General features: G+C 34.6%; 3 protein-coding genes across 3 annotated transcripts; all 3 read right to left on the bottom strand.

Moving 5' to 3' along the window:
- Nucleotides 1-240: 240 nt before the first annotated feature.
- pycr3 (pyrroline-5-carboxylate reductase 3) lies at nucleotides 241-7749 on the bottom strand. Its single transcript, XM_073816758.1, has 7 exons — nucleotides 7621-7749; nucleotides 7423-7501; nucleotides 6316-6380; nucleotides 5739-5918; nucleotides 3312-3524; nucleotides 3044-3136; nucleotides 241-876 (listed from the first exon to the last, which is right to left on the bottom strand). The coding sequence occupies exons 1-7, from the start codon at nucleotides 7669-7671 to the stop codon at nucleotides 694-696; spliced, it is 864 nt and encodes a 287-aa protein (XP_073672859.1). The 5' UTR covers nucleotides 7672-7749; the 3' UTR covers nucleotides 241-693.
- A 761-nt stretch (nucleotides 7750-8510) lies between these two features.
- LOC141283236 (GDP-L-fucose synthase-like) lies at nucleotides 8511-12111 on the bottom strand. The gene is made up of 9 exons (XM_073816523.1): nucleotides 11966-12111; nucleotides 11698-11812; nucleotides 11466-11594; nucleotides 11185-11258; nucleotides 10122-10255; nucleotides 9907-10038; nucleotides 9409-9488; nucleotides 9186-9285; nucleotides 8511-9105 (listed from the first exon to the last, which is right to left on the bottom strand). Exons 1-9 carry the CDS (start codon nucleotides 12109-12111, stop codon nucleotides 9050-9052), a joined length of 966 nt encoding a protein of 321 aa, XP_073672624.1. The 3' UTR covers nucleotides 8511-9049.
- A 3148-nt stretch (nucleotides 12112-15259) lies between these two features.
- gfus.1 (GDP-L-fucose synthase, tandem duplicate 1) lies at nucleotides 15260-21569 on the bottom strand. The gene is made up of 10 exons (XM_073853102.1): nucleotides 21320-21569; nucleotides 20473-20621; nucleotides 18010-18124; nucleotides 17777-17905; nucleotides 17510-17583; nucleotides 17192-17325; nucleotides 16968-17099; nucleotides 16319-16398; nucleotides 16096-16195; nucleotides 15260-16016 (listed from the first exon to the last, which is right to left on the bottom strand). The coding sequence occupies exons 2-10, from the start codon at nucleotides 20619-20621 to the stop codon at nucleotides 15961-15963; spliced, it is 969 nt and encodes a 322-aa protein (XP_073709203.1). The 5' UTR covers nucleotides 21320-21569; the 3' UTR covers nucleotides 15260-15960.
- Between the last annotated feature and the right edge of the window lie 219 nt (nucleotides 21570-21788).

Below are 21788 nucleotides of genomic sequence, written 5' to 3'. Positions count from 1 at the left end.
TACTTTATTTATTATTTTAGGAAAATGTTTTTGTACAGTTCAAATCTAAATTTACCATTGTATTAAAACATCTTAGGTTTTAAAAAATACCAGTGCACTTATCATACTGTAATGCTGTGCAACATCTACACTATATTTCTTTAATTTTTGTTTCTAAATATTTTAATATACACAGTGTCAACAATGTCGGTAAATGAGGCTGTAAAACGAGCTCACAAAACAAAGTGATTCTAATACAGATTAATTTATGTTATATTTAATGTGATTTGTAGACATTCTTTGAATCTGTGTAAACAAAAGGAACATATTTCAAGTGCGGAACATAAACTGAAAACATCTAGCACTTTTTTATTGTGTGAAAAGGTCCCCATTTTTGATCTGCTTTGGTTTCTGAATCCCAGTGGTTTATCGAGTACCTTAAAAATCATACAGCATGTAACAGATGTGTAGCTAAGGGTTTTAGTTGCTGTATGCATGTTGTTCCCTTAAGACTATTCCATTTTACACAGATAGTTTGTACTTTAAGATGCACCTTCCAATCTATTATCAAGGTTTCAGTAATCAACATTCAGAAACACTGACTACTGGAAATGCTTGGTGCATAAAGTAAGACTTTATGGTGTTAGGTTAATCGTCCCTTGTGTAACCTGAATTACATTCAGGTATCGTAACGTCTCTAAATGAATCTTTGCTCTACTTCTTCCCGAGTTCTCTGGCTCTTTCGGTCGCCGCCTCTACGGCTCCCATCGTAGCCGCTCTGAATCCTCCCTTCTCCAGTGCATGGATCCCGTGAATCGTGGTCCCTCCAGGTGTGCAAACTTCAGCCTTTAGCTCCGCCGGGAGCTTCCCAGAATCACGCAGCAACACGCCAGCGCCCTGCAACACACCACACATGGCAGATTTCAGCATATTTTGTCAATCTGCAGTTACAGTTTATTTTGAGACATAATGGTATGCATTGGCGTTTAACACAGCTACCAGAAAATAATTGAAAAAATTATCAAACAAACATTATTTCTTTATTTCTTCCTTAATTTATGGCTATTCTTTATGAGCATTGAGAATAGCTGGATGGCTGAAACGTCTGCTCTTGCTCTATTAAAATAATTGATTCTTTTTGTTAAAGACTTTTAAAATACAAAGATCAGCATTTATCTGAAATAAAAAGCTTTTGTAACGCTATCCCATTTAAAAATCTTGGAGTAATTTGTATAAATTAATACTTTTACTTAGCAAGGACGCTTTAAATTGATCAAAAGTAATGATAATGTTACAAAAGATTTCTATTTCAGATAAATGCTGTTCTTCTGAACTTTTTACTCATCTAAGAAACCGGTTTTCAACGTAATCATATTAAATGTTTTTTTTAACAGCAAATCAGAATATTAGAATGATTTCTAAAGGATCATGTGACTCTGAAGACTGGAGTAATGATGCTGAAAATTCAGCTTTGAAATCACAGGAATAAATGACATTTTAAAATATATTCGAATAGAACATATTTATTTTAAATAGAAAAAATATTTCAAAATTTTATTGTTATTGCTGTACTTTGGATCAAGTAAATGCAGTCTTTGTGAGCAGAAGAATCTCAAAAAGTGACAGCTTCCTTTATTTTATGGCAATATGGTACATTATTAAAATTCTATTAACAAAAATACAAAAACTGTAAAATAAAAAAAAAATAAAAAAAATCATCAAACATTATTTCTTTATTTCTTCTTTAATTTATGGGAAATGTAAGTTATCAGTCAAAAGTTTTTGAACAGTCTCTTCTGCTCACCGAGCCTGCATTTATTTGATCTGAAGTATAGCAAAAACAGTAAAATTTTAAAATACAAGGCTATTGTAACATTATAAGCTATACCATTTAAAAACCTTGGAGTCAGTATAAGTTGTTTGGAAAAGAAATTATATAAATTAATACTTTTACTTAGCTAGGATGCTTCAAATCGATCAAAAGTGATAATAAAGACACATAATGTTATAAAAGATTTCTATTTTAGATAAATGCTGTTCTTCTGAACTTTCTATTCAAAGAAACCTGTTATATTATAATAAATGTTTTTCGAGCAGCAAATCATAATATTAAAATGATTTCTGAAGGATCATGTGACTGAAGACTGGAGTAATGATGCTGAAAATTCAGCTTTAAATTACACTTACATTTTAAAATATATTCAAATTGAATATGTTGATTTTAAATAGAAAAATATTTCAACATTTTGCTGTTATTGCTGTACTTTGGATCAAATAAATGCAGCCTTGGTGAGCAGAAGAAACTCAAAAAGTGGCAGATTCATTTTATGGCAATATGGCAAATTCTACTAACAAAAACACACAAAAATCTGGGTCTTAAAAATGTTTTTGCAAAAAATTTAAACTTCATATAAAAAAAAATCACAATGGCATATTTAGTTTGACATGCCTAGCTTGACAATCAATATCTGATCAATCTGCAAAAAAACAAATTAAACTGTAGACATACAATTTTGGTTGCAAAAATGCTAAATAAATAAATAAAACTGTAGACATGGCAACAAAAAAAATTGCTTGCAAAACAATTTATATAAAAACTATATGAAACTTCATGTAAAATAAAATCTCATCATGATGTATTTTGTATGAGATGCTATGGCTGACAATCAATATTTGATCAATTTGCAAAAAACTGCGAAACAAATCTGGTTTTAAACTGCAGACATGCATGGGAACTAAAATTTCATTCACAGAAACAAAATCACAAATCTGGGGTTTAAGCATGGCAGCAAAAATTTGCCTGCAAAAATTTCAGACGAAATCATTTTTTTTTTTTTTTTGGACATATTTAGTTTGACATGCTAAAACTGACAGTTTTAGAAATAGTAACAAAAAAGTTGGTCGCAAATAACTGGCAAAATATGAGTTTTAAACTGTAGACATGATAAAAAAAAAGGTTGTTGCAAAAAGCATTTGACACGCTAAAGTGGACGATCAATATTTTCTAAAGGTTAAGCACCTCCACAAAGATTAAAAGGTGATTTCTCACGTCTTCAACACTTACCAATATTGTCTGTGCTGCGATACGTCGAGCCAGAGCGCTGGGCATCCCCATTTTAACAGCACCATCCGCCAGCGCCTCCGCAAACACATACACCTATATGAGACATGGATTTATTCATTCATTTATCATTGAATCATTTATTAACAGTTTTTATTTAAATATTTCCAGCCCTCCGTTTGAAAACTCCTGGTCTGGGACAGTAATTATGCATACTTTATTTATGCCATTTGCGTGCAGTTGAGTGTAATTAATAAAAAATGTCACTGACGAATGCGACGCCGCTGCCACTCAAGCCCACGTGGGCGTCGATCCAGGTCTCAGGCCCCGCCTCCACCAATCCGCACGGGCCAAGGAGGGTCTTCAGGAGAGTCTCCTCCCCCTGTCCTGCACACGAGCCGCAGGCGAGAAGCAGCGCCCCTTCCAGGAGCATGCAGGGAAGATTCGGCATTATACGAATCACACGCGTCCCAGCAGGCAACAGCTATGAAAACAAACAGAATGTTTGACAGAAAAAAAAAAAAATCTGCCATAATTTTGATGATTAAGATTTTTAGATTAATTTTTTTTTTCATTCATTAATTTTCAAAGAAATTGAATCAAACAATAACACTCTAAAAACATTATTTTATGGTTTTATTTTTACAATCAAAAAATAACGTTCTCATAACATTGCAGAGAGGTTATTTAAAATAACCTAAAAGAACATACCAAGAGGGGGGTATTTTTAGGTTATTCCTTTTATGGAGTGTCTATTTACACTAAGTGCAAATAGCTTGCGTTGTTGGCAGAGGCTATTTACACTTCCTCCACCCACCAATGTATTATTAGCATAGTCAACACTACAAAAGATGGCCATTAGCTGTCAGCTCCAGTGGTGCAGAGGATAAATCACGTTTCACGCTTTTCAACGCGACTGATGTGGGTTCGAATCCACCTTCTGGCAAACTTTTTTTCTCTCCCTTTTTAACTCTCATATCTGATCGGAAAGGCATTTATTTTCAATAAAAACAAAAATAATTAAAAAGTTGAAAATAAAGTATCGGTTAGGGTAGACGTAGGGAGGGCTTATTGTCCCAATGAGGCAGTACCATTTAAATAAATTGAATTACAATTATAATTTACACTCAATATGTAATTACTGCATACTGCTTTAATGTACTACAATACTGAGGTGCATATAATTGTGTAAATAGAATTTATAGCTATTTGCACTTAGTGTAAATAGCCTCTATCGACCATAAAACCAGTCGTAAGTAGCACAGGTATATTTCTAGCAATAGACAAAAATACCTTGTATACATCAAAATAATAATTTTTTTTTTCTTTTATGCCGAAAATCATTAGGATATTAAGTAAAGACCACGTTCCATGAAGATATTTTGTACATTTTCTACCATAAATGTATTAAAGTTACTTAATATGCATTTGTAAGAATTTCACTTGGACAACTTTAAAGGGGAATTTTTAAATATTTAGATTTTTTATATTTTTCACCCTCAGATTCCAGATATTCAAACAGTTGTATCTCAACCTATTGTCCTATCCTATAACCATACATCAATGGAAAGCTTATTTATTCAGCTTTCAAAAAAAAAAAAAAAAAGACCCTTATGACTGGTTTTGTCGTCCAGGGTCACAAATGTAGAAATTAGATCAATCAAAACACGTTATAATGATCAGAAAAAATCCAGCTTTAAGGCTAAAATATTAAGCCTGTGTTAAGAGCAGCTTGAAAAACACAGAAATCATAAACTCGTTGGTCTGTAATCTTCATTTACTTCGCGCCTCTATTTTGATATGCACGCGCTTTCTACGGTGTTCCACAGAAAGCCGCGCACTCGCGTAATTTAAAAATGAACGGTCATTTTGTTTTAACGGCTGACTGAACAACATTCGTTTATCGATCTCTTTATTGCACAACAACTCATTAATATAGATATGAGAGAAAATATAATGTCGGAGAGATCTGACACGCCTATTTTGAAGAGAACATGACGCTAATCGATAAGTTTTCGTTTACCGATCGACAGAAGAATGTCAGAAATCCAGAGGTAAGAAATGAATGCACTGATATCCTACTTTTATACGTATTTATTCCTTTTTTTAATGTCTATGAATACATTTCATAGTTTAAAAAACAAAAATGAAAAAAGGAGGCTCTTGCACTTGGTTTCATTCACATTCACGATTTCATGTCAATAATAGAATCCACCAAAGAGCAAAAAACTCAATTCCTGAAATTGAAAAGCACTTTTTTGCACGCAGTAAGAATAAAGAAGATTGCTAATATCTCAGAATGTAATCCTGTTATTGTGGATACACAGTTTCTTTTGCTCTTTGGTGGACTCTATAGTTTAAAAAACAATCATTTTTATTTGATGCTGAAGAAAAATTGAAACTGTAAAATAGTAAACATTTGAACAAATTTAACCTTACTTAATCTTCCATATGATGGTTTATAAAAACCAGCATATACTGGTTTTTTCAGCAGGGTGTGTTCATTATTATATATTAACTAAATATAAGTTGTTATAAGCGTCCATGTAAAACCATTTTATTGATGGTAAGATGAACTCAGGATAGGGTAATGTTAGAATAATGTTCTACAAACCAAAAACTAACATTCTATTTCTATTAAAGAAAAAACTTTCCTGGCTAACCAATAACAAACCTTAAAAGCCAGGTCATTCCTCACCTCCTCAAGTGTTTCTAACGTGATTCCAGCTGCCATTGAAACGACGACGTGTTCCTGAGTGACTTTTTGGGAAATTCCATTCAGCACTTTTGGGATGAGGTGAGGTTTGACGGCCAGGAAGACCAACCGAGAGCGATCGACAACCTCGTCATTCGAGTGAGTGACAGAAACACCTCTTTCCTGTCAGAACATTCATACAAACCTGTCACAGAAATGACCAGTTAAGCTGTCGTCGTCTACTTCAGATCTAACGCTGGAAATAAATGAAAACCTTCTACACTATCAGTACAAATGCATTACATTACTGGCGTATATTAAAGGAATCCATGCAAGCAGAAGAATCTCATCTGGCCATATTTCACCCCAAAATTAAGAAGAAGAAGAAAAAGCAGTAGAAATCAACCCATTATGACAGTGTTACAATTGTTTATTATCATAGGGTGTTTAAGGGTGAAATATCACCATGGCCATTTCTTTCGTTTCATTCAATATATTATGTTATACAAAATATATATACATTTTATTGACTTTTTATGGAATTTCTTAATTAAATCGATGATAAAGTCACATGTAGTACCTGAAAGCGAGGAAGGTTGTTCATGGATGGAGCGCTAATAATTATATTACTGGGTGGAACCTTCCCTAAAACACAAAAACAGTACATGTCAGTAAAACCACAGAAATTAATATTGTTATTACTGACATTTTCATGCCTCAGTTTGTTTGAACTCTAAAAAAGTATTACTTATTTTACCGCTTTGTTAAATTATTTTATGCTTGTTTTTTCTCTAATACTGTACAAAACAAAACAGACAACTATACATATATATATTTATCTGTGCAGTTGACAGGATCTTAAAAAAAATTCTCTCACCTTTTTTTAATTAACTTTGACAAACATGTACAACAATGGATGACAATTATAAATACAGAGATGAAAAAGGATGACAATAAAGAAAATAAAAAAACAAAGAAAAAACTATTCAGATCAGAGGTAGTAAATCAAAATTATGTGACATTCAGCAGCTCGTTATACAATTTCACAAATTTGACACTTTTCTTGGTGTTAATGTTTTTTAGCGTTACAATTAAGTAGTTTAAATCACACAAAAAATTATGTAAAGAAATTTACATTTATGAATATAATATTTTCCCAATAAAATAAATATATGTCCTATATATTCTGTTATGTTTACAATGAGAAAAATAACAGACTATATCAAACATGGTAAAATCAATGTCTAAATTAGAATTTGAAGAAAAGAAGTTTGACACGTCACACCAAAAAAACGGGCCATTCGGGAAAAAAAGATGATCAATAGACTCAATACTAAAATTACAGAAAGTAATTTTGATGTAATCTTATTAGTGGGGTATATATTTTTACATGTAATTCTTTTACTTTGTTGGGGATACAGAATTTGTAGGGTAAGAGCCATGCTTTTTTTTTTTTTAAATAAATCTTATCTATTAAAGAATTCCAAAAAAAAAAAAAAAAATCCCCCTCGGAGTAATTCCTTTCCTTGACTGAAATACATTTCTTATCATTTTAGTACTACATTTTAGGTAGTAAATACATTTGCTTTCAACCAAAAAAATTCTGTTCGACAGAATCTTAAATGCAGAGCTGGCAGAATTCACAATGACGTCATGCACCTTTAAAGTGACGTAATCGCAAACGCACCTGACGCAATGATGCCCTGCGCTATTCCAAACGCCATGTTTCCTGCTCCGATAAATCCAATCTTCAGCTGGGAAACATCCTGAACTCAAAGCAGACATTACTTAACATTAATAAATATGTTAAGTGATGCTGCAGACATCTGTTAGTGCTCACCAAACCAAACAACATACAGGGACAAAGTTAACAGCAAATACTCACAGGCTGAATTGCAGGTGAATCGCTGGATTTGGAACTCTCTGATAGATTCATCGTTTGTTTAGTACAGCTTCAACAGCTCCGTGGGAAACACACCAGTTTTGTGACTCGTGTCAAATGCATAATATGTTCTTCTTTAGGTACATACACAAAACTACAGCAGATACACTGACACCTGCTGGACTGGATCAATGGATTTATAAACACATGCACAAATCAATACATTAAATATATTCATTAGCCTACCAGTCAAAATTTGTTTTCTAGACACAACATCCTAATTTATAAATTTTATTACAGAGCTAAAAGTTTCTTTTTTTTCCCAATCTGGATTCTAAGATGATATAAAGAAGTTGTTCCAATATATTTGCTCACTACAATCATTCCCAGACATACATTTGTGTAAATGCAGAGTTATGAAGACTTTAACATTAATTCTAAAATGTAGAAAATATGATTGAAGAGACAAAATTGGTATGTCCAAACGTTTGACTGATAATGTACATTAAAAATGAATGAATTAATAAAATTACTCTGGCTTTAAATTCTATCAAGACACTAAGATTCTTACATCTTACATCAAATTAAACTAATTTCAAAATAAATAATTTTAAATATTTTTCTTTTTTTAGTAGCCTAGAGTTTGTTTTGGAACATCTGAATTAAAGTTAAGCTTCTCACCTCAAAATTTTAAGTTAAAATTTACAATTATTTAAAAAAAAATGTATTATAGAGTTTAAAATAAACATGTAACATGATTTGGAAATCCCATTATATGCCCAAAATTCTTTAAAAATAAGAGGACATTAAACATTCTTATTTAATATACAAGTTTATTTTCAAATATACAGTATAGTATTACTGGAAAAATAAACCCAGTCCAGTAGAACAGGAAAATGTACAGTACTGCTCATGGTATATATATGACTTAAAACAGTAGGACATAACAAAGCCTAGTTTAAGGAAACCACATGATTTGGCAAGTTCGATACAAGAAGCTTCTTACTTATATACTTATATACTCTTGTTACAAACATCTTATCGTGTCAGACTAGATATATTTATATATTTAAATCACAGCTTTTGCGATTTGATAATTGCATGGCTTACTAAGTTCTCATAACCATGCATTTTTAAAATAAAAAAGGTGTTTAAACCTTGGTTGAGACACATAGAGCCTCTAGATGGCGCCGCTAGCTTGTGCAGTACTTGTCTGAAGAAGTTTATACATCCAATAAATGCATTTGTAGCATTGTGCAGTTTTAGTAATTGCATCCCAGTAAAATGAATATATTTTAGAAAAACATGAAAAGAGGGCTTAGACAGCAGTGTCTTTGTAAAAAATGATTGTTCAAGGTGTTTGATCAGTCTTTGTTCAGTTTCACGCAACAGTGTTCAAACTCCCCACAGCGCCAATGAGATGTGCAGAACATCATTTACGGGCGTTGTCATAATTGGCCACAAACCAATCACACGTCTCCTTCATAGCTGGAAAAAAAAAAAAGGTTCTGTAAAGATTCTTACTTTTTTACTACAATAGAAAAAACGTTTAGTAAATGAATGATTACCAGCTTTGAACGGCGTGAACTTGAAGTCTGGCAGGTATTTGCGTAGTTTGGTGTTACTGGCGGTTTTCTTGAACTGACCGTCTGCTTTACTTGTGTCATACTGAGAGTGCTTAGTTAAGGTTCATCTGTTTAGAGAGTTAGTTCACCCCAATGGAGAAAATTCTGCCATTCAAGATTATGATGCTTATGGTGTTTTACTGTTTGTTTGTGTTTAAAAGGATACAATCACATCACCCTCAAACCCCAACGCTTCAACCACAGAGTCCGCAGCGAACTTTATGGACAACTCATCCTCCTCCCCGACTAGAGAGAAAGAAGCAAAGAGAAACAAGGTATCTCAGATTTTCAATTTTGAGTTTGCATCTCACAATTTTTTCTGCCACAAAATAAAAAATAAAAGGTAACTTTCATCTTAGAGTTCTGACTTTCTTTCAATAGCGACTTAACATAAATTCTGACTTTGCTTTGCAATTCTCACAATTCTGAGAAAAATGAAACAAACAAAAAACAAAAGGAAGAAGTCCGAACAGTGAGATATAATGACATAATAACCTTTAAAAAAACGTTTATTCATTGACGGAACAAGCTTCTATAGTAATCACATTAGGCCGTGTTTTTCATCCACAAATTTAGGCTTTTAAGATTTTTTATGACCTTCAATTAGATTAAACTAATTATTTAAGGACCTGTGGGAACACTGTGACAAACATGGGTCACTTACCTGACAGAATGATGGGGTCCACCTCGTCATACTCCCTCAAAACCCACAGAAACAGACGAGCCAGATCCAGAGAATAGATGAACTGCCGTAGGGCACGACCTGAACCCCAGACCTGCAGAGGTTTACCTTCCTCTACAACACATACAAACACGTTTACCATTTGAACGCAACTTGAATGAGACTCTCATTCAGCTTCAAAAAGTTAAATGTCTCACTCTTTGCCAGGTATGTCTTGTGGATCAACCCTGGCAGGACGTGTCCGTCCTCAATGTTAAAGTTGTCATGGGGTCCAAATACATTTGTGGGGATGACGGCTGTGTATCGCCGACCGTACTGTTGAAAATACGCCCTAATTGGACAAACACACACTGATTGGTAAACTTATGAAAGATAAAAACAAATATCGTGATATCACAAATTCTCATTAATGTATTTAAAATTATAATTCATTATATACATTAAAAACAAAAACAATTATCATGGTGTTTGTTGTGATGCATTTGGTTTGTGATGATTTAAATACAATAATTATAGGGGGTCATGCATGCAATAAAAAAATCTAAACATTTATGAAATGTACACATGAGAGGTTACTCTGAAACAAAAACAAACTACTTAAGTCTCAGAACTCCCAATTTTAAAATATAAATTATTGTTTTTTACCCCTCTGAAACACCAGGATTTGAAATCGGGACAATCATAACATCTGTCCATTAATCTCAAGAGTGATACTACTATTAAGTAAAGAAAGACCTTTTGGGTCCAAAAACATGTCTCAATTCCTCAGCATATCTACTAGCTTGATGAAACTTGATGTAACATGTAACTATGGACACAGTTCTTAAAAGTTCTTAATGAAAGCAGTCCAGAAAATGGAGCATAGCTGGAAGAAAACAAAACTAGAGGTATTTCGTATTGCATGGAGGGAAAGTACCTCCTCTTACAAAAAGCTTAAAACTGCTAGATCTGCTTACTTTTTGTCTCTTTCAGAAGAAAACAAACACAGCCCTAGGTATTTATTCAATACAGTGGCTAAATTAACAAAAAAAAAAACATTGTTTTAAAGCATGACTGTATGTACTTTAATTCGTTATTCTCATAAGGATATGCTCCAAAAAACATTAAACTGGCTGTCCTTATGCCTCTCACAAAAAAAAAAAACCACAACTTGATCCTAGAGAATTAATTACAGACTGATCTCAAATCTCCCTTTTCTGTAAAAAGATACTAGAAAGGCAGTATCTTCACAACTGTGTTCTTAGAGAAAAATGGTCTGACCTGTTCTGGACATCAATCATGCGTTTGGCGTAGGCATAACCGAAATTAGACTCATGTGGTGGACCGTTGTGAATCTGAAACAAAGTGAGAAAGATACAAGGCTCATCATTTCTCTCAAATCATAAAACAACTGAAGCTGCTGATGGTCTTGTTAGAATAAACTTGATCTGCAGAAGGCACAAATTTGCCCTTTAAAAGAAGGCTACACACAAACAATCCCAATATCTGCCAATTAAAGTGTGTGTGTGTGTGTGTGTGTGTGTGTGTGTGTGTAAATTTACCATGGTCTCATCTATAGGGTAGCTGGTTTTATCTGGAAAGATACATGTGGAAAGGCAAGAAACAACCTTCACCACGCCAAACTCATGAGACGCCTGCAGCACGTTGTCATTGATAAACACATTACTCCTCTGAAAACGACAAACAAATATGGTTAAAATACAGTTTAATTATTCAAGAGCAATATATGTCCAAACTTTTTAGGTTTTCATAGTTTTTTAATGTTGATATTACCCAAAAGTCCAGGTTCTGTCTCATGTTTCTGAAGAGTCCACCCACCATGGCAGCCAAATGAATGACGTGTGTTGGACGATGTTTCTTGAAAGCTGCTCGTGTCTCCTCAGTGCTCCTGAAGCAGCACATGTGACCCAATTTGTGGAAAGTTTTTATCGCATGTTTACATTACATATAAAGTACATGTTATACACTATATGTGATGGCATATTTTAATGATTGTGTTATGTGTGTGAAGTTTGATGAGTGTTTGTCCAGGAGCTCTTACATAAGATTGGCATCTTTGGATGACAGGAATATCCATTCTTCTCCTTCTCTTTTTCCACCCTCTTTCACCACCCGCTCTATCGCTCGCCCCACCAGCCCACCGCTGCCCGTCACCAACACACGCATCGGCCCGACCTTCCCGTCCATCTGAAAGAGACAGAAAGACGCTTCAGAGCACCCCCTTCTGACACAACATATGTGACCCTGGACCACAAAACCAGTCATAAGGTAAAATTTTACAAAACTGGGATGTATACATCATATGAAAGTTCAATAAATAAACTTTCTATCGATATATGGTTTGTTAGGATAGGACAATATTTGGCCGAGATACATCTATTTGAAAATCTGGAATCTAAGGGTGCAAAAAAAATCAAAAAGACTGAGAAAATCACCTTTAAAGTTCTCCAAATGAAGTCCTTAACAATGCATATTACTAATCAAAAATTACATTTTGATAGGTTTACAGTAGGAATTTTACAAAAAATCTTCATGGAACGTGATCTTTACTTAATTTCCTAATGATTTTTGACAAAAAAGAAAAATCAATAATTTTGACCCATACAATGTATTTTTGGCTATTGCTACAAATATACCCCAGCGACTTAAGACTGGTTTTGTGGTCCAGGGTCACATATATGATCAATAGCGCCAACTTCATCCAATTTTGATATCATGGCAAAAATGAACAGCATAATATGTAAAAAGTTCACAAGCAATGGTTTATGTAAAGAAGTAAAATCAATAACAGAATAACAATGCAAATAAAAGGCAAATTACAAGAAATGGCGACAAATAAATACAATAGAACAAATATGCAACTGAAATAAACAGGGCATTACTTTATAAATGGGTATATTAGTAAGCTAGTACTCAATAATATACAAAAATTGATACTGATAGCAGCAGATGTATTTTAGGCTGCTGTCACTTTAAGGCCGACTCACAAATCCAATATTCAGACACTCAAACAATAATTCAGTTCTCTAGAGCAGCTTAAAGGGTTAGTTCACCCAAAAATGAAAATTCTGTCAATAATTACTCACATTCGTGTTGTTCCAAACCCATAAGACCTTAGTTCGTCTTCGGAACACAAATTGAAATATTTTTTTAATAAAATCCAAGAGCTCTCTGACCCTCAATAGACAGCAAGGGTCCTTCCACATTCAAGGACCAGAAGGGTATCAAGAACATCAACAAAATAGTCCACATCAGTGGTTCAATCATAGTTTATGAAGCTATGAGAATACTTTTTGTGCAGAAAAACACAAAACATGATGCATGTTCAGCTTTGTTTGTTTAGAGGCGCATGCATGCGTCATGATACTCTCCAAAATGGTGCTAGGCTGATGCAGAGAAGAATTGTTATATTTTGGAATTTTTTATTTTTATTTTTTGCACAAAAAGTATTCTTGTAGCTTCATAAAATTACGATTGAACCACTGATGTCACATGGACTATTTTGTCAATTTTCTTGGTAGCTTTCCCCAGCCTTGAACGTAGAAAGACCCTTGCTGTCTATTTGGAGGGTCAGAGAGCTCATGGATTTCATTTAAAAAATCTTAATTTGTGTTCCAAAGACAAAGTTCTCACAGGTTTGAAAAAACATGGGGGTTGAGTAATTAATGAGTAATTAATAAATGCGGCGTACTGTGATTTTAAAACAGCTAATGGGTTGTTAATAAAAGAGGTGGCTGTTTAAAAAAAAAAAAAGTAAACAGTTTTCATCCAGTTTATTTTACTACCTGGATAGGTAAATAAACAGAGCAACAAAAATGTAAAATTGATTAACATGTAAATAATTAGTTCGCCAAGTAATGAAATTATAGGTCAACCGTCAAGATGGACATGAGTGAAAAATGCGCGGGAACTTTTTCGCCCTCATGTGAAACTCCAGAAAGCGGGAATTCCTGCTGAAATTATATATATATATATATATATAAACAAGTGCGAGAAAGCTTCTCATTTTCTTTTTCAAGCTTTAAAGAACTGCATAGTATGTGACTATTATGCAGTTCCTTGAGACCTCACAATCAATGGCAACGGTGCTGAGGTGTCTCTATACACGGTTTAAACATTTTAAAAAGGCACAAAATATGCCAAAAAAAACAACGAGATTGTCAAAGACATGATGGATCTATGGCGTGTTCACATACAGTAGTAAAATATAGCCTTTTGTTTCAGTTCTTTATATGTGAATAATATTCACTATACACCAATTTTCGCAGCGGATATCCGCTTCCTCCAACGCTGTTCCTTCTCGAGAACAGACAGTTTTGCAAACCTGTTTGGACAGTTCAGTGAAGAGAAGACAGTCTCAAATTATTAATTTGCCGGTTCAGTCGACATTTATATGGGACACACGTCTTAACTACTAAAATATGTTGCTTCCATGTTTCTTAAAAGCTCTTACGTGTCAATAACACGTCATAACCATTACCAGGATGCGCTAGTGTCCCCCTGAGGATGCCCTCAGTTCACTTTAAAAATTGAAAATTTGAAAACGTACTGTGGAAATCATGGAGTTCCACGGTACTGACATATAATAGACTATATTTTCATTACCAAAGCGGCACAATATAATATGATCTCAGTAAAAGTAGATATGTTTTCCTCTCCACAGCTTAGAATGAAGACAGTTGAACTGGTAAAGCAAGTTTAACCACTAACGCACCCTGTAAGTCAAGTCGATGAGGTATCAACTTCTGCATTATGACCAAAACACACACACACCAGAAATTTAGAAAAAATATTCTCATGCTAGATTTATCACATGCACTGAAGGATAGTTTCCCCAAAAATGAAAATCAAGTCATTTGTTCACCCTGTTGTTGTTTAGTCAATAAACTACAGGTCCAAGAGTTCATGCGATCAACGGCAATTGCTAGGGTCTAAACATTAGATAAATACTGGTGTTTTAAATCTATTCATATTTGATGAAACAATTAGGTTAACTTACCTGCTCGCTATCTCTCGCTCTTCGAGTTCTGTGGAATTGCGAAAAGGTTTTCCTTCAGGACCTCAAATGCCCTCAGCTGAATGGCTATTAGTACGCACACCTACATTTCCCCTGTCCATCTATACAAAAATTATTTGCATACACTTACCTGGAGGGCAAAAGAAACATTTGAGTAATGTTACACCTGGAAATTTGAGACACTTGACACGCCTCGGGCTGGCGGCATCTGCTGGTCAACAGATGTAAATACAACGAAAAGACCAAACGTGTATGACACCCTTTACAAACAAATTGCAAATGTTTTAAAGTGTGCAATACACAAATAATTAAATACTATTAAATGCGAAATGTATGTAAAATCTGTTTTATTGATTTGTTTCATACACAGTATTACGATTGATTAAATTAACAAGAAAAAGGAACCTACACCATAAAACTGACCCAAAGTTATTAACAGAAACTCCTTCAGAACTCAGGAGACCACATCTAGCGGCGAATTTTGTGATGTTTCGAAACGGTATGACTTGACGAAGACTCGTTTGTTGAAACCACGTGGCGAATTCGATACCAGCTTCACAAAGCGGATTGATTTGTAATTGCACAACTAAGTTCTCACAACCATGCATTATTAGAAAGAAGATAGTTTATTTTCAAATACTCACCAACGCGGGGTTTTACATTCATTTGGCGCTTAAATAGTGTTAATTTTAAACATTGGTTGCGATACTAAGGGTGTTCGGTACCAAGCCGCTAGATGGCGCCTCTTGCTCGTGCTGTCTGAGGGAGTTTATGCATCTTATAAATGCATTTGAAAACGCAGCATTGTGCAATTTTAGTACCTGCATTTCTCTTAAATTCATATATTTTAAGAAAAACTTTAAATAAACATAAAAGAATGACTTAAACGGCAGTGTTCCATGACCTTATCTTTGCAAAAATGATTATGTGCTGTTCAAGGTGTTTGATTAGTCTTCATTCGGTTTCAAGTATTGAACAGTGTTCAAACTCCCCACAGCGCCAATGAGAAGTGCAGATCTTCATTTACGGGCGTTGTCATAATTGGCCACAAACCAATCACACGTCTCCTTCATAGCTGGAAGAAAGAAAAGTTTCTATAAAGATTCTTACTTTTACTACTGTTGGGAAAAAACGTTTAGTAAATGAATGATTACCAGCTTTGAACGGCGTGAACTTGAAGTCTGGCAGGTATTTGCGTAGTTTGGTGTTACTGGCGGTTTTCTTGAACTGACCGTCTGCTTTACTTGTGTCGTACTGAGAGTGCTTAGTTAAGGTTCATCTGTTTAGAGAGTTAGTTCACCCCAATGGAGAAAATTCTGCCATTCAAGATTATGATGCCTATGGTGTTTTACTGTTTGTTTGTGTTTAAAAGGATACAATCACATCACCCTCAAACCCCAACGCTTCAACCACAGAGTCCGCAGCGAACTTTATGGACAACTCATCCTCCTCCCCGACTAGAAACAAAGAAACAAAGAAAAACAAACAAGGTATCTCAGATTTAAAATACACAAGACACATTTTATTCAATATACATATGTTTTAAAATTGGTTTGCTATATCATTTAAAGGAACAATCCTTTTTTTTTTTTTTTTTGGAAATAGGCTCATTCTCCAAACAAAAATAACCGACAAGTTTCAGTATTTATCCCATTTAAAACTTGACTCTTCTGCAGTTATATCGTGTACTAAGACCGGCGGAAAATGTAAAGATGCGATTTTGTAGGCCGGTAAGATCAGGAACTACACTCCCATTCCGGCGTAATCGTCAAGGAAGTTTATAACTGCAGAAGAGTCAAGTTTTAAATAGGACAAATATCGAAACTCATTGGTCATTTTTGAACGCGATGCTATTGGTCTAATAGGGTTCAATGATCTATGCTAAGCTATGATAAAAGTGATATCGCCAGAACATGAGAACGGCTGTATGGATTTCAAAACGGTAAAACTCAACTTATTAACTCGGGGGGAGTTGGAGAATGTTTAAGGACCTGTGGGAACACTGTGACAAACATGGGTCACTTACCTGATAGAATGATGGGGTCCACCTCGTCATACTCCCTCAGAACCCACAGAAACAGACGAGCCAGATCCAGAGAATAGATGAACTGCCGTAGTGGGCGACCTGAACCCCAGACCTGCAAAGGTTTACCTTCCTCTACAACACATACACACATGAAATATGTTTACCGTGTGAACACAACTTGAATGAGGCTCTCATTCAGCTCCAGAAAGTTAAATGTCCCCTACTCTTTGCCAGATAGGCCTTGTGGATCAACCCTGGCAGGACGTGTCCGTCCTCAATGCTGAAGTTGTCATGGGGTCCAAATACATTTGTGGGGATGACGGCTGTGTATCGCCGACCGTACTGTTGAAAATACGCCCTAATGGACAAATAACACATACACTGATTGAAAACATGAAGCGTTTAAATCCCATAATGATGTGATATAAATAGAATGTTTTGAAACACATTTCAAATAGAATGTTTTTTTGAAATGTGATCCAGGCATGCTTTAACATGATACACCCAAAAAAAGCTCATGGCCAATGAACTTTGACACTGACCTGTTCTGAACATCTATCATGCGTTTGGCGTAGGCATAACCGAAATTAGAGTCATGGGGTGGACCGTTGTGGATCTAAAACAGAGTGACAAACATGGCTCATCATCTCTCTCAAATCATAAAACAACTGTTGATCTTGTTAAAATAAACTCAATCTACTGGTTTCACAAGAGAATGAATTGTATATCAAGAAAAATTCTCTTTAAAAGAACGCTACACACAAACCATCCCAATATCTGCCTATTAAAGTGTGTGTGCTAGAATTTACCATGGTCTCATCTATAGGGTAGCTGGTTTTATCTGGAAAGATACACGTGGAAAGGCATGAAACGACCTTCACCACACCAAACTCATGAGCCGCCTGCAGCACGTTGTCATTGATAAACACATTATTTCTCTGAAAACATAAAACCAATCTGGTTAATATATAGTTTAATTATTCAAAAGTAATGTATGTCCAATGTTTTTATATTTCCATTGTTTTTTAATGTTAATAATTACCCAGAAGTCCAGGTTCTGTCTCATGTTTCTGAAGAGCCCACCCACCATGGCGGCCAAATGAATGACGTGTGTCGGACGATGTTTCTCGAAGACTGATCGCGTCTCTTCAGTACTCCTAAAGCAGCAAGTGTTAACATATTCATTACGCATATGACACAAATGAGCAATAAGCAATAAAAGCTTTCAATAATCCAATAAGAAACATAAATTCAATCAAGTGTGTTCAAACTTTGGTGTGATGGCTATATTAAATGGCAGCATGGTGATATACAGAGTGGGTGAAAAGTAACTAGGCATTAAAAATGGGTAATAAAGTCCATATTTCTAATACAAATTTATTGAAACAAATTGTACATGTACTTTATTATATATAAAAATGAAAGTCGTTTTTTTAATTTACTACTCAAGTCCTATAACCATTAAATATTGCCTAGTTACTTTAAAAAAATGTTAAATATTGCCTAGTTACTTTTTACCCACCCTTTATTGCGTTTGTATAAAATGGCGGATTAATTTAGTGAATACCACGATAATGACGCCTACCTTTCAAAATGTAAATCGATATACAGTAGTCAACATTTGAAGTGATCAAAACCTGAAGTGATCCAAACCAAAGTTGTCTTAAAACCAAAACAATACCCTTTTTTTTGGCGCGTTAAAGTGATCAAGAAATTAATGAATGATGACAGAAATAAAGCTCGGGACGTGCGCGATTTGAAAAGGCAATAAGGCGCGAAAAAGATCTCAGTAACTGTCACACCAGAAAAGCGCGAACAGAAGCGTTCTGTCAGTCAGCGCGAGGAAACCGAACAGAGTTATTTTCAAAACTTAATGCCGCTGAATGATTAAATACACGCAAAATTACGCCGAAAAGTCTGTTTTGGTGAGTATCCACATATAAACAGTTGGTTATGTCTTGAATGAAAGGAAAGAAATTTAACATATTGGATCCGTGCATGACTTCTTAAAGTTAAAGTAGTCTAATATATCAACTAGGCCTACTGTCTGCGTCGTTAATGTTAATCAAACAACAAAAGTAATACGTTTATTTGCAATTTATTATTTATCTAATATTTCCAGCTTGAATGTTAATGCTAAGGCCAAGGAGGATAACTATAACTATGAAGTTTCTAGTTCTATTACTCATGGCAATGATATTGGTGATACTTTATTTTTTTTTTCCCAGCTGATGAACATAGACGGTAAATAAGAATCCATCCAGGTTTAAAACTTAAAATGTATGAGTTGGGTCTTTAGTGACCCAGGAAACCATCCGCTAGACTTCCACCTTCTTAGTATTCCTCAATCCATTCATTTTCAACAGTATGTCAAGAAACAAAATGCAAAACTGTAAATGAAAGCCAGTTTTCTCGTTAATTTGTTGGATTGCATGGACAGTATGGATCTGCAAAAACGAGAGGAAAAGCAAATGTTCAGATCGGCCTTCCAAGTTCCAACAGGTTACAAAATATGCTTTATATTATTACTTCGTAATTGGTATTAATATCAAGACAGTTTTATACTACTGGGGCAGTTTAGAGATCCACCCATGTTAAATATAACAAATATGTAGTAATGATTGGAATTAGAGGGTTAATGATTTTGTGCATTTAAAGAGGCAGATGACAAAACTACAGTGCACACTTACTGTAATAGTTATCATTCATGATGTCAACAGCTCATTATTATTACTTATATAACATTCACTTATAAAATATAAAGTGCATGCTTTATAATAGATGATCATTGTTGAATGACAGTAGGGCTGGGCAATTTGGCTTAGAATCAAAATCTCGATTAATTGAACATTTTAACCCGATTACGATTAATGAACGATTATTTTATTTATTAATAAAATTATATTTAATTATATTTATATAATATTTATTTTTTTGCCCTCATAGTTCACTGACAAGTTTTGTACAGTAAATATGTTCACATATTACAAGCGAGAGATTTTTGGATGAAGGGTGCATTACTTGATTTTAAAATAATTGAAGGAAACACACTATCTACGATCTATGATTATTAATTGAACATCAGTGTTGAACAACTGAAATTAAAGCAAGCATTGCTTAAAACGAAAAGTCACATTTTTCTTAAATTAGTGAAAATAAATAACTTGCACTATTGGAAACAAAATAAATAATTTTCAATGTTTTTCATATTAAAAGTAGAAAATAAGCAGTATCTCTAAATAAAATTACCCTTGTATATCCTGTAAATACTTTTTACTGTATAAATACTGTTTAAGCTCTCCATCGACATGTCGGCGGAATAACGGAACGGAGCGCTTGTGTTTTTTAAAGGGAAAGTAATTGAAATAATCTTCCTGGAAAAATTTTAACGATTATAGGTTCTGAATGTCGATTTCGATTATTTTTCGATTAATCGCCCAACCCTAAATGACAGTGTTGTATAACTGCTGTGACGTCTGATGCGTGTTTGTCCAGGAGCTCTTACATAAGATTGGCATCTTTGGATGACAGGAATATCCATTCTTCTCCTTCTCTCCCTTTGCCTTCCTGTTTCACCACCCGCTCTATCGCTCGCCCCACCAGCCCACTGCCGCCCGTCACCAACACACGCATCGGCCCGACCTTCCCGTCCATCTGACAGACAAAAAAAATGAGATTTGGTGAACATATAAAGGGTTAACATATGTGCATATGTAAATCTATTCATTTATGCATCCATCTATACACACAACTGTGATAATACCATGGTATTCATATTCACACGTTCACAAAATACTATTAATGTAGCGTCCAAAAAACATAGTATTACCACGGTTCTCCATCCTATGTTTAATGGCAATAGAGCAGCACTTCTTAGTTACTCTGCTGCCTTTTTAAAACAGTGTTATGGTATTGTCATCTGCTAATTCTAGGGGTATATATGTGATTTCCATTCCTCCCTACAGCTCACAATGAACCGCATACAGAAAAATCTGTCTAATGGAGGTCAAGTTAAACACTGACACACCCTTTAATTCAATATGGCAACTTATGGCATTTTATGCAATGGGGCATGCCAACAAAACACAAAAAAATATACAAAAACATGCCGGATTTACATACATCACATGCATTGGAATGTCATTTTCATCAGTGAGAAATAAGGCCATTGTGCATGAATAAAACTTGAACAATGAATGAACTTTATAAACTCTTAAAATCAAATTGATATTAATACATTATTATATATACATCTATAAACAGTCTTTGAAGTGTCTTAAACAAGCAAATAATCAAATTAATGAATTGGTGTGTATAAATTCTGTTAATAACTGATGAAATCATAGATTTACCTGCTCTCTGGTGTCACTGTAAGTTAGTTGAAGTTCGTTTCTTGTAAACTCAGGTCACTCAGATATTTTCATCACCTTCGGGCAGCTGTTTTGCACATGCAAAATAAACTTCTTTCTGCTTTAATGGGTGAATACCTAAACACAAAGAACTATCTGCTAAATGTATTTAAATAGCATATTTGTAATCGAAAATATAATCCGACATGGAGTGGTGTCCCATATGTTTCCTTTACTCAAACAGCGGTAAATTTCCGGTTGGCAGGGTTGCCAGGTTTTCACATAAACCCCTCCCAATCCCTACTCAAACTAGCCAAACGCGTGGCTACGAAATTGGGATATCTTCCGCGTTTCGGGGGGAAAATACACGTTATTGTGGTCGGACATGAAAACCACCCCGCGGCTATAGTGTTGAAGTATCCCAATTCTGCGGGAAAACAGCGGACTTGGCAACACTGCCGGTTAATCTGAT

This window comes from Garra rufa, chromosome 13, assembly GCF_049309525.1.
Source record: "Garra rufa chromosome 13, GarRuf1.0, whole genome shotgun sequence".
NCBI lineage: Eukaryota > Metazoa > Chordata > Actinopteri > Cypriniformes > Cyprinidae > Garra > Garra rufa.
This window is presented reverse-complemented; position numbering and strand designations above follow the sequence as displayed.

Coding starts and splice junctions, on each gene's coding strand:
- pycr3 (XM_073816758.1), bottom strand. CDS start 7,671: ATGAATCTATCAGAGAGTTCCAAATCCAGCGATTCACCTGCAATTCAG. Junction 7,502..7,620: donor ATTCACCTGCAATTCAGCCT/GTGAGTATTTGC, acceptor CTTTGAGTTCAG/GATGTTTCCCAGCTGAAGAT. Junction 877..3,043: donor TCGCAGCACAGACAATATTG/GTAAGTGTTGAA, acceptor GGTGTGTTGCAG/GGCGCTGGCGTGTTGCTGCG.
- LOC141283236 (XM_073816523.1), bottom strand. CDS start 12,111: ATGGACGGGAAGGTCGGGCCGATGCGTGTGTTGGTGACGGGCAGCGGT. Junction 11,259..11,465: donor ACCCTATAGATGAGACCATG/GTAAATTTACAC, acceptor ACTTTGTTTCAG/ATTCACAACGGTCCACCACA. Junction 9,489..9,906: donor GGACCCCATCATTCTGTCAG/GTAAGTGACCCA, acceptor CTTTCTCTCTAG/TCGGGGAGGAGGATGAGTTG.
- gfus.1 (XM_073853102.1), bottom strand. CDS start 20,621: ATGGACGGGAAGGTCGGGCCGATGCGTGTGTTGGTGACGGGCGGCAGT. Junction 18,125..20,472: donor TCCAAAGATGCCAATCTTAT/GTAAGAGCTCCT, acceptor TTGCTGCTTTAG/GAGTACTGAAGAGACGCGAT. Junction 16,017..16,095: donor GTTCACGCCGTTCAAAGCTG/GTAATCATTCAT, acceptor TCTTTCTTCCAG/CTATGAAGGAGACGTGTGAT.